General features: G+C 31.6%; 1 protein-coding gene across 1 annotated transcript in view; it reads right to left on the reverse strand.

Moving 5' to 3' along the window:
- The window catches only part of LOC130614789 (maestro heat-like repeat-containing protein family member 1), a 37,245-nt gene extending 25,796 nt beyond the window's left edge, over positions 1 to 11,449 (reverse strand). The window contains exons 1-7 of the mRNA XM_057436249.1: positions 11,357 to 11,449; positions 6,947 to 7,092; positions 6,697 to 6,828; positions 6,453 to 6,615; positions 5,741 to 5,839; positions 5,351 to 5,505; positions 2,183 to 2,323 (exon numbers count right to left, since the gene is read on the reverse strand). Coding sequence (XP_057292232.1) covers positions 2,183 to 2,323; positions 5,351 to 5,505; positions 5,741 to 5,839; positions 6,453 to 6,615; positions 6,697 to 6,828; positions 6,947 to 7,092; positions 11,357 to 11,396 — 876 coding nt within the window. The 5' untranslated portion in view covers positions 11,397 to 11,449. The remainder of the gene's footprint in view (positions 1 to 2,182; positions 2,324 to 5,350; positions 5,506 to 5,740; positions 5,840 to 6,452; positions 6,616 to 6,696; positions 6,829 to 6,946; positions 7,093 to 11,356) is intronic.
- Between the last annotated feature and the right edge of the window lie 1,148 nt (positions 11,450 to 12,597).

Raw genomic sequence — 12,597 nt, forward strand, 5'->3', positions numbered from 1 at the left:
AAGGCATGTTTAGGGCTTATTGCTAATGAACAAAGAAATGGAAATAAACTTATCTTACTAAAAGGATTCTCTAGTTTTCAAGTCAAATTCATTTTCAACTTTTCAAGCTTTAAATTCTTTATTTATCAAAACTATTTCCATGCTTGTTTTATGTTAGTTTAAATTGATTTTCCGTTTCGTTTCGTTAGGCAGTAAAATATCATGGCCTTGATATTTCTTGCTAATGATTACTGACCAAACACACAATATCTATTTTTAATCAGTACAATTACCACGAAAAGGAGAATAATTCAGGCATAAATATTAAAAAATAATGGCGTGTTAGTGGTAAGCGAATGTTGCTTTTTTAATAAACCGTTACAAAGAAACTCGTAAAAGATGACTTTTAATTAGCTTCATTCATGAAATTTTAGTTATAGCTAGCAAAATGTTTAAAAGTAAATATGCAGAAGGTTATTAAGAATAAATGTTTTTACAGAATTACTTGAAGGCTGGTTACACATACCCAAGATAAAACTCACACTGGCGTAAAATTGTTGGCAAAGTAAACCCAATTCAACTTCATATGAAACTTCCATTAGTGGATACATGTTCAAACCTAAGTGAAACTTTACGTCAGTGTGAGTTTCCAATAGTCAAAAAGATCAAAGTGAAATCTCACACTGGCATTAAAATAGCTAAAAAAATTCAATCTTTTTAATTCAACATACTGCAAATGCATTTCTATGTTCTTCTGCATGTCTAATTCACTTTGCAGCATTTCTACTTTAAACATGTTTGTGGTGGCGACTTTTTACTGACGTGATATGTTATTTACCAGCTTTATTAACGGGTTGGCATTCATCAGCAATTGAAAGGCTGCTTCGGTTATTTTAGGCCAAGTGAAATTCCCTTCTTTAACAGCACTGAAAATGGATTACTCTGAAAAGCTTTAGCTTTAAAACTTTGAACATTTGCTTTAACATTTGTTTTTGTTTTGCCTGTGATGAATACGCCTGAAAAACTGTTGCGCATGTGTGAGTGCATGCACATGCAATAACACGTGTCTGATAAAATTCCCAGAAATTTTAATTCTTATTTGAGTGGCCACTTGTTGTCTAAATAAAATTACTAGGAAAAAATATTGAGTTGTTTGGACCACCAATAATGCCAGAAAATAATATCCTATCACAAGGAGAAAACCACCTAAAGTTATATATTATGATTAAAAAGATACAAACTGAGTAAAATGCACAAGTATTATCAGAGCATTTAACAGGTTCAAACTATGTTATTTCGTAGAGCGAGAGCACTACTGCAAACACAGAAATAGGTGATTACTTAAAGCTGTTTAATGATAAATGTCACGATTTTTCTCTATAAACAAGGCACAGAATAGCTTCATACCAAATTTCGCTTTGTTGCTTAGAAATTGAAAAATCAGAAATAAAGTAATTTTCATTATTTTACATTAAGGTGGCAGTAACCCTTTTTTAGCTGTCCAAATAGCTGAATTATTTACTCAGTGTTTTATTTATACCATTTTTTTTTTACTATTTCCTAAAAATATAGGCCTTAATACATACTTAATACATCATCAGCTTCTGTTTTTAAATGAACCTTTGGTTAACCCTGTTAAATCAGTGAGTTTTTTTGTTAATTTATATTTTTTTAACAATAGCCTTTTTTTCAAAAGATTCTTTGTTAGCATTCCCTGCTGCATCGAACGCTGTTAAAAGAAAAATATTACGACTAAAAAGATTTCCGCACACTGTATCAAATGCATGGTTCACCAAACATGTCTGAAAATTTTAAATAAAAATGCTATCAAAAGTTAAATTTCGTGTAGTGTAGCATAATCAAGATTGTCTTAAATTTCTACATAATACGCCATCTTTGTTGTTATTAACATTTCTCTTTAATAATTACGTCATTTCTTTTGTCATTTCTACAATTTCACAAGTGCGTAGACTTAAACTATATTTGGCAGAACTAATTAATTATTCATGAATTTTATTTGAAAGAGAAATTGTTGAGGCTGAATATTTTTGGTGAAAGATAATAGTATTTTAGCTATAAAATCGTGACAAGTGTGTTATAACAGAAAAAATATAGATATATAGTCTGAAAATAACCTTTCATAACTAATTATGTAAATAGGTTACTGCTACCTTAAATGAAAATTACGAGAAAATTCACTAACCTGTGTAATAACATAGTGTTCAGAATGTCTTCTATACAAGCTTGTTATACCCTGCAGAAGTCTCTGTATATATTCTTCTAGTTTTTCCTTAGACATCAAATGTGCCATGTGGCCAAATGCTTCAACTGTGGCCAAACGAACCTAGATAGTATGGCTTACAATTTAAATACTTGATAATCAGTGCACACATATGTCTAAAAAATAACTTAATATATTTAAATTATGTTGTTACTTCTTACATTCATATATGTGATGCTCTCTAGGAAAATTGACCACATCTCTTTTTGTAGTAAAAAATACGAAATACGGAAATTTCGTATTAAAAAATACGGATTTTGCATTTTAAAAATACACATATTTTTTAAAATACGAAATAGAAATAGAACATACAAAATTCTATTAAAAAAAAAACATACAAAATTCTTTTTTTAAAAAATAGAACATACGAAATTCGTATTTTTAAAAAATGTTACGTGTATTAAGTGAGTGGTTTAATAAACTGAATAAAATTACTTACAAGTTTGTTTTTAATAGGTTTTTAATTGGCTCAATGATTTCACAGGGACTTTTTTTCTTCACTTTAGAATGAAATACGGCAACTTTAGAGCTTCGCAGGGACGTTTTCTTGTCATTTTAGAAGGAAATACGGCAACTTTAAAACTTCATATACACATTTTCTTGTCATTGTAGAACGGCCAGCTATGCAGATCAAGACAGAATGGGTAGTGGAGGCTATTAGAAATTGAAGATTGGCAAGGCTGTAGGAGTATCAGGTATTGTTGCAGAGATGGTAAAAGCATCTGGATATATCGGAGTTGAGCTTATTACAAGTCTTGCTAACCAGATTATAAAGGAAGGCGCTATTTCGAGTGAGTGGCAGTCGAGTGTAATAGTGAATTGTTTCAAGGGAAAGGGTGATGCATTAGAAAGGGGTAACTATAGAGGTTTGAAGTTGGTTGATCAAGTAATGAAAGTTATTGAAAGAGTGATTGATAAGTTACTTAGAGAAAGAATTGATATAGATAAGATGCAATTTGGTTTTGTTCCAGGGCGTGGCACTACGGATGCAATATTTTTACTCAGACAGCTTCAGGAAAAGTATTTAGGAAAGAGAAAGAATCTCTATTTTACCTTTGTAGATTTAGAGAAAGCTTTTGATAGAGTGCCACGTAAAGTTATTTGGTGGGCTATGAGAAAATTAGGTGTGGATGAGTGGGTAGTTACGATGGTACAGTCTATGTACAGCAATGCTAGAAGTCGTGTCAGGATTAACAATTCACTTAGTGATGAATTTAGTGTAAATGTTGGTGTACATCAGGGTTCTGTACTTAGCCCTTTGTTGTTTGTTCTAGTCTTAGAAGCCCTGTCGATGGAGTTCAGAACAGGTTGTCCATGGTAGTTATTGTATGCAGATGATTTGGTTCTCATAGCAGAGTCGATGGAAGAATTAGTTGAAAAGTTTGAGAAGTGGAAGAAATGACTAGAAGAGAAAGGGCTAAAGGTAAACACAGCAAAGTCTAAAGTCATGATTAGTAGCATTGCAGCCAAGTGTGACCTTGCAGTTGGAAAGTGGCCTTGTGGAGTTTGCAGGAAAGGGGTTGGTAGTAACTCAATTTTTTGTCAGACTTGCAAGCATTGGGTACATAAGAAGTGCAGTAGTATTAGTGGAAGGTTAAGAGCTGACATTCAGTTTGTATGCAAGCATTGCAAATGTGAGATTATAGAGAATGAAGTATTTCCAGCTTTAATGATGTACAACAGTGGCTCGTTAGAGATAGTTAAGAACTTCTGTTACTTAGGTGATATGTTGGGCAATGAAGGGGGTGTTGGAAGAAGTGTTACTTGCAGGATAGGTTCTGCTTGGAAAAAGTTCAGAGAGTTACTTCCTTTGTTGACTAGCAGAGTCCTGTCAATTGAGGTAAAAGGTAGGTTGTATGAGGCCTGTGTAAGAAGTGTTATGTTGTACGGTAGTGAGACATGGGCAGTGAAGCAGGAAGATCTTGACCGTTTAGAAAGGAATGATATGAGAATGGTTAGGTGGATGTGTAATGCCAGTATGAGAGACAGAAAGAGTTCAGATGAGCTAAGAAGCAGGCTAAGTCTCCATAGAATTAAAGATGGTAACCAGATAAGAAGATTGAATTGGCTGGGGTACTTGGAAAGAATGGAGGAGGATAATTGGGTAAGAAAGTGTAAAGACTTGATAGTTCCTGGGGCAAAGCCCAGAGGCAGACCGAGAAAGACTTGGCAGGAGGTTATAAGGACAGACTTGATACAGAGAAAGTTGAGATCTAACACAGTCTAGATCAGATTGGAAGAGGGTCATTATTATACCCCATCCAACCCATGCTAGCATGGAAAACGGACGTTAAGCCGAGAATGATGATAATGATGATGATGATACGGTTACGATTATGATTACGGCAACTTTTTAAGAAAAGACAAGTTTATATTTCACAAGTTAAATTGGTTTTTAATTAGTTCATTTATTTCAAAATTCGTTTCAATAATGCGTCATGTACCTTTAGCATTGTCTTACTTTCGATATTTTGACAATCGTATCAAATCGTTTCAAACGTTTTTTTTACAATATTGTTTCAAAATCGTTTCATTTTTCGTATTAAATTATATAATCGGTTCGTGCAAAAAAATTAAAAAATTTAATTCGATTCATAATACGATTATTATACAATGTAAAAAAATAATGAAACATTTCCTATATAATGAAAATTGTTTCAATTCAAAAATGAAAAGATCTCAGGGACGATCCCTTACTTTTTTATATGTTTTCGAATTTTAAATCTACAGCGTATTTTTATAAATGCGTATTTTTTGAAATACTTATTTTTTAATACGAATTTCGTATTTTCAAATATACGAAATTTGTATTAAAAAATACATTTATTTTTAAATATGAATTCCGTATTTTTAAAAATACAAAATACGCAATTCTATTTTTTAAAAGTACGAATTAAAAATAGAAGTGGTTGATTTTCCTAGAGAGCATCCCATATATTCAAACAAAAATGCGTTAGGATAAACAAAATTAATTTTACTAGCATATACTCTTCGAGAGAAGCGCTCAATTAATGAGTCACCATATTACAACAATTTACTTAAACTATTCCACACAAAGTTGTTTCCAAGTATAAAAAATCAGATATCTACCCTAGCTTCTTTTGATGAGGTAAGCCACACAGTAAACATGATTTCAAATGCTGTAAATATTTCTCCATAGAATCGATCTTTTGCAATATCAGGGTAGGGTGCACTTTCCAAGTTTGCACAATAATCTAAAATTGCTTCACTGAATGATCCAATACCTAAAATAGTACAAAAATACTTTTTCTTAAGATCTAATTCACAACATTTCCAGTGTGGAACTGAAAATTTTAACTTGAGATGTCGCACAAAAATCAGGAATTTCTGGTGAACAGAAGTTTAGAGCCTTTCATGAAAGAACAACAAATCCGTCTTAGCTTAATACATTGAACCTGTACCACTGATATGATACTGCACATACATACTAAACTTTACAATAAAATTAATAAATCTTACATTTTGCAAAAACCCAACGTATATTGTCAGCCTTTGCCATGCCAAGCATCGACAACATTCTGCTAAATATGTCTTTTAAAAATGGAACTACACCAAAAACTAAAAAGACAATTGAAAACAGTCATTAAATTAACACTAGTAGTATTACTACAGCACACAGTTAATACATTATTGATTTTCCTAAGAGTTTCTGTTCACTGGGACTTTGCAAGTTTTTATATTCGTGTTGTAGAAAGATAAAAAGTTAAACTTCCTATAAAAGGAATAACACTGTTGGCTACAACTATAAAAAGTCTGAACCCGCAACACCCTCCAAGAAAATTTAAAACTGGCATGTTCAGCAACATGTCGGTCATGTTGTGTCACCCCTAAACACTGGCAAACATGGAAGATTTTGGAAACATATTTTAAAAAAATTGTAAAGTAACCCTTAATGAACATTAAGTTAATAAATATATTTGGAATTAGCATCACTTAAAGTCTTATGGGATGAATAGTTTTTTTTAAATTTTGATGTGCAGTTACATCATAAGCTGTGCGTTCAGCATATGCACATCTAAAAAATAGGCCTTTCCAGCCTATCAGCTGCTGATTTTAGCAAAAAAATGGGACACGTTAATTTTGGAGAGTGATGTGTAATGTGCAGAATATTCACCCAATATTGTTACTTTTTCTCAGTATTAATTTTCTCAATTTAACCAACAGTACTTACCATTTTCCTTTGCCATATTTGCCATAGTGAGAATGACAAAGTAATGTGGCAATGTCCCAGGTATAATCTTCTGCAACATCTCAACCATTACCTCTTGACTGAAATTTGCACCTAATGCAACTAATACGTTGGAAGCAGCAGTTTGCCATTCCGGAACTATGTCCTGAAAATCCATCACTATTTTTATTAGACTTTGTTACATCATCAAAAAAATTAATAAAGGAAACATAAAAACATTGTATACCTTCGATTTTGTTAATTCGTTTGAGGCCAACAAAATCAGTTCTTTGGAAAGATCTAAGGAGATGTTTGAACCTGTATCTTTTATAATTTTTGTCATCATGTCAAGAAGTAGGACACGGTGGCCTTGAACCAGCTAAACATAAAAAAATATGTATGCTACGCTGTCAAAAGCAAGCAAATTCGTTTGAAATGCCTTAAAATTCATGTTGCACGAAATTTATAAATTTGCTTCAGGTGTAACTGATACCAACCTTCTGATGTTTCTGTAAATAGATATTGCATGAGCTTAGGACAAGTTCTGGTTGTTTTTTTCCAAGATTGTGTAGGGCTGTTGTCATGTCATGACGTACATCAGATTTTTTGTCGTAAGCAGCATCAATTAATGCCAAAACTAAATCTAAAACAAAAATTAAAGCAAAGGCAATTTAATTAGTTGTTCTACAGGCAGCAAAGATTTTTTTGGGTTCCAAAGAAAATATACAGTTGGCACAAAAAATTGCATGCAAGAGAGCATGCAACATTAAAAAATAAAAATTACAGAGCTAAATAATTAAATGGAGTATTCCTTTGTTTCGTGTGGGAAACAAACATAATGCAAACTTTTAAGACATGAAAATTCAACCTTTATACAAAGAGGTTGTAAGCAGAGTCTTTAATTAAATGAGAAGTAACGATTGATAACAAGTTGTGCTTAAAATGTTCATTATTATTTGAATATAAATTGTGGTAGATCAAGATATTTAGATCAAAGTAGCCCTACGATCACCGCCATGACAGTGTTTATGAGGATTTTCTGTTTGGTAAAATACTAACTTGTGTCACATCTGCTGGATGTAAACAAATGCATTCCAAATAAACAAAACCAGGGAATGCTAAACTGTGCCTTCTGTGATTGTCTAAGGTAATTTTATTTATCATATTGTGAAATAAATACCTTAATCAGAATAAAATAATTTTTCACCGTTACAAATATAGTTTCAAATTTTTAAACATGTGGAAAAAATAAGTATAATGCAAATTCTGCTTTTTTATACAATTTTCTTGTTTTATTTTTGTATTAAATATCTTGAAAGACAACAGGTGCTTCATTTAATTTGTTAGAATTGAAAATAAAACTTTAAATGATTATGCACAATAGAGTGTACTGAAATTAATTTTGTGATTGCAAAATAAAACAAAAACAGTCTCAAGGCTTTTTCTCATTTACTTACTTTCGCATATGTTAAATTGTAAAAAAATATTATTTTTTTACGACAATGTCATTCTTATAATAATACGGAGATTGTGTTTGTCTGTGTGTCTGTAACAGGCATAGTGGGTGTGTTTATTTTCCTCTGATATCGCCGAAACGTATGTCTCAAATGTCAAATTTTCTAACGTTACAGCAGAACGTCAATGCATTTAGACTGACGTCAATTTGTTCAGGAAGATTGGTGAAGCCATTGCATAGTACTTAAAATTTTGAGGCCAAATAACTTGGAAGTGACGTGGTGACGTCAATAATTTTTCACCGCGTGGGTAACTAGGGACCACCTGGGAACAATTTGGGTAAGTTTCCCAAAACCTGGTCCTCCAAATCCGTTTCTGAATGAACGAGTTGATGACGTCATCAAAAAACCTTTAAACCCTAATATCTCTGCAATGTTTGTCAAAAGTACATGATCCTATACATTGTCTTGATCACTGTTTTATGATCTTTTTGATGAAGTCAACAGGTATACAATTATCTAAAAAAAATTTTTAGGTTTTAATGGGCCATTGCTGACATCAGCAAAATTTTTAAACCCTTACATCTCATTAACCGCTCATCAAAAGCACATGATCATAAACATTTTCTTGATCAGCAGTTTAAGCTCTACGCAATAGACACAATGTGAAAACAAGCTTCTAAAATATTTTTTTGTGGATGGGTTGCTGCCAACATCAAAATTTAAATAACGCTTCCTTTTCACTTTTATCCTGCCTCAGTGGATATTTCCATGGGCTTTATGAACTAGTTGTAAATAATTGTATATTAACTAAATATAAAACAACAAGTTGTCCAAACTATAAGCTAGTATTGAAGTCTTTTACGGTTTTACTGTCTGAAAATGTCTGAAAAAATTTAATATTGTTTTAACCTTACAATATTGTCGGTTATTTTTTAACATGGTGAAATTTTTGTCTCTTTCTTTTTAACGTAATCCGATAATTCATTGTCAGTTCTTTTTTGCATAGAGCACACTAAAATGATTTGCTTTTGGTAATAGGGCAGTATGGCGGGTATCATTTGTTATTTGTTGTTGGTGTTATTGAAATGTAATTCAGCACCTAGTGCCTAGGAATTTATTATCAAAAGGCGTTGAAATATTAAAAAAATGTTACAATTAAACGTTGATAATTCATTTTATTTTTTTTTTCTTTATCTTCGCTACTTTCAAACAACAGGTGACCACGTAAGATATAAAAGAATAAAATAAAATACAATAATAATAAGCTATAACCTCTATATTGCTGCCATTAATTTTATCACAAACACTGTGACAGGGTGACCACTAATAAAATGAGAAGAAAAGTAATGATATGAAGGAGAGTTAAGGAGACAAATTGACATTTTTTAAGGATATTTTGCTGTGAACAAGAATGAAAAAAATAAAAAATAAGGATAATTAAGGAGAAAACCAATTTTAGTTCTCTATCTTTAATGTTACATCATACTATGTTCTATTATACAAATACAAGAAAACCCTGGGAACGAGTTTGGATTAAATTTTGTTTATGTAGGCGTCTAGTTTTTATCTTTACTTCATTAAGTTAACTATCACAATCTCTGCATATGAACCATTTTTTTAATGTTTTAAAAACAAACCTTCACACTATGAAATACAAAAATCAGAAGCGTATTGAAATATGTTTTTTTAAAATTGAAATTGAAAAACATTACCTACGTGACAGCATGCGAAGAGTAGAGAACTTAGGTTAGTAAAAGGAGACATAAAACTGATTTTGTTACAAAAACAGAAACTTTGTTTTCCAAAAATTTTCATAAAAATGATGTTTAAATCGTCTGTTAAGAAAAGCAATAATGTTTCTTTATGCTATAAATTAGGAAAGATAAAAATATATTTACTCACTTCAATATATTGCAATGCATCATGCGCATCTATTCGGAACTTGTAGGTTAACGCAATTAAAATTTTAGGACAAAAAAGCTATTGTGTATCGATTGTGTTACGCATACCGTATTTGCCGGTATATAACCAGCGGGTTTTAAGTTGATTTTTACGACTTCCACTGTTGCAATCACATTGAGCAAATTGAAATGATTTGCTTCTGGTAATAGAGCAATATAGCAGGTATCATTTTAGGTTTAATTGACATGTATTTCACAACCTAGTGCCCAGGACTTAATTATTAATTCCTGTTAAAAATATTGAATAATGTTAAAATTAAAGTATAGGTGATAATTTTCTTTTTTTTTTATCTTCGCTACCTTCAAGCAACAGATGGCCACTGAAAATATGAAAAATAAATATAAAATACAATTAATAAGACACACACAACTATCTCCTCCTCATTGCCGCCATTTATTTTATCATGCACACTCTGATAGCTGAGATATAAATGGATAACGGACTTATATAAACATTAGAAAAGAACGTTCCGTACATCTCTGTTACAGACAATCCGTGATAATTATTATGCTGTTTATTTTTATGCCAAAAAAACTTAAATATACATAAAAAACAGAAATTTTACTTTAGGTTTATAACCTGATAGCGTGTTTTTTTTTTTATTTGTTTGTTTGTTTAATCACAGGAAGCAAGAGTTATCATAGGCTGAAACTAATGTTTATTATTATGCAAAAAAAACCTTAAATATACATAAAAAACAGAGATTTTACTTTAGGTTTATAACCTGACAGCGTGTTTTTTTTATTTGTTTGTTTGTTTAATCACAGGAAGCATGAGTTATTATAGGCTGAAACTAATGTTTACAAATAAAAAGAAAATGGCATTGTACTGTTGGCATTAGCAAAAGATCGACTTGTTCAAATTAATTTTAATTCATTATTATTTCAGCAATCGGAGACAAGGAAGTTAAGACTGAGAGAGTCGCTAGTTCAGACACTCGGGTCTTGTGTTTGGAATTTACGAGTTTAAATGTCCCCCACTTGTCTAAAGCATAAAAAAAAAAATGACACAGAATACACGCACATGTTTATAAAATGATTAGGGTAAGTAAAAATATGGTGAAATTTTTTCTTAGCACGATGCGGGTTATGCAAAGGTGCGGGTAAGTGAAACACATTGATTGAAATTTTATGGGGTTATACAAAGGTGCAGGCAACTCCCTAAAAAAGCTGAACTGCGGGTTATACAATGTGCAGGTTATATACCGGTAAATACGGTAATGCACGATGTTTGATGTTAAGATACCTTTTTACAGTACTGTATCAATGTACACCCTTAACATTGCTGCAAGTAGTGCAGTGTGTTCTTCTGCAGCTCCAGTTCTAGGGATCACAGATTAAATATTGCTCACTGCCAGACAGTATGTTAATGATGTGAAAAGTGGCTTTACTTCTATTTTTGAATACTTCTATTTACTAATTTAAATGATTTTGATTTGCATAATTTAGATTCAAGTTCTTAATTATGTGTATTAAAATAAAATCTTACCATCAACATGACCTCCTGTTTTACGAATTGTTCGTTCCATTCTTTATGACATCATTTATTTCTTGAATGAATTTTTTTCTGTTTATTTAATCCTGAAAATATATGAGCATTAATTAAAAAAGTCCTGGTTTTAACAGTTAAACATCAAAACAGTTTGGACAATCCTGAAAGCCAGAACTAAAAATACTTTCTGGAAAGAATTTTGCATTAATTTTTAAAGAAAATATGGCTGTAATATAAGCTTGGCAGTATTGTATTTTATATGTTTTATATGTTAAGAAATAAATATATATATATATATAATTTGTTTACACACGTTGGTATAAATTAATATCATTGGATAAATTTCAGTCGATCAACGAAAACTGGAAAGCAATGCCACTTTCGAATTCTACTGAATTCGACCACTAGGTCGACGTCAATAAACAAAGATTATGCAATGTTCTATTTTTAGTAACATCAATGCGATAGACATAAACCGATTCCACCATAATTGAGTGGAAAACCAACTTAATGTGGCAAGGTCTTACAATTTTTACATGTTACATCACATCTGCCATGCAGTATGTCAGGATCATTAACTTTGGTAGGTTTTTTTGCTTAGGGATCAATCCTGCTTTTCTAAAAAATGTGTTGTTTATATACAACGTTTTACAGCCCAAAGGAAATCCAACAACTTTCCAACGCTCTAAAGTTTAGTGGTGGTCAAGTTTTAAAGTCAATCCATCAACTCAAGGTGTCAGTTGGTATTGTTGGTATGATGATTAATAAGACAGTCTGCCTTCCTAGCTAGTGACACTTTTCTAATATGGTTCTTGCTAGTAACCTGGTTAAATTATTTGGGTTAAATAAGACTGCCTTGCGTACCCATATTTGTACACATGCCATGTTGGGCTAGACCTATCAAACTTCATTATTTAGGACCTGCAATTAACAGGCTTGGCTTAGCTAGATTAGATCCATTTTGTTTTTAACGTAAATAATCAATAATTTAAGCCAACTATTTTGTTACATTTTCATAGTGCAAAGCAGTTAAGATTAGCTCATTTAAATTGGATATTTATTAAGATAATACAAGTGTACTTCACCTTCACATTCATATAAGCTGTAAACAAATTCCACCCACCACAATGGTGTTATTTTTCCGAACCCCTTACAACAGTTCATTTCAAACATTATTCTAATTTTAATTTCAAGTGGCAGTATCTTTGAATTGAACCTACATTAGAAACATCAGGGTA

Source organism: Hydractinia symbiolongicarpus, chromosome 11, assembly GCF_029227915.1.
Source record: "Hydractinia symbiolongicarpus strain clone_291-10 chromosome 11, HSymV2.1, whole genome shotgun sequence".
Classification (NCBI taxonomy): Eukaryota; Metazoa; Cnidaria; class Hydrozoa; order Anthoathecata; family Hydractiniidae; genus Hydractinia; species Hydractinia symbiolongicarpus.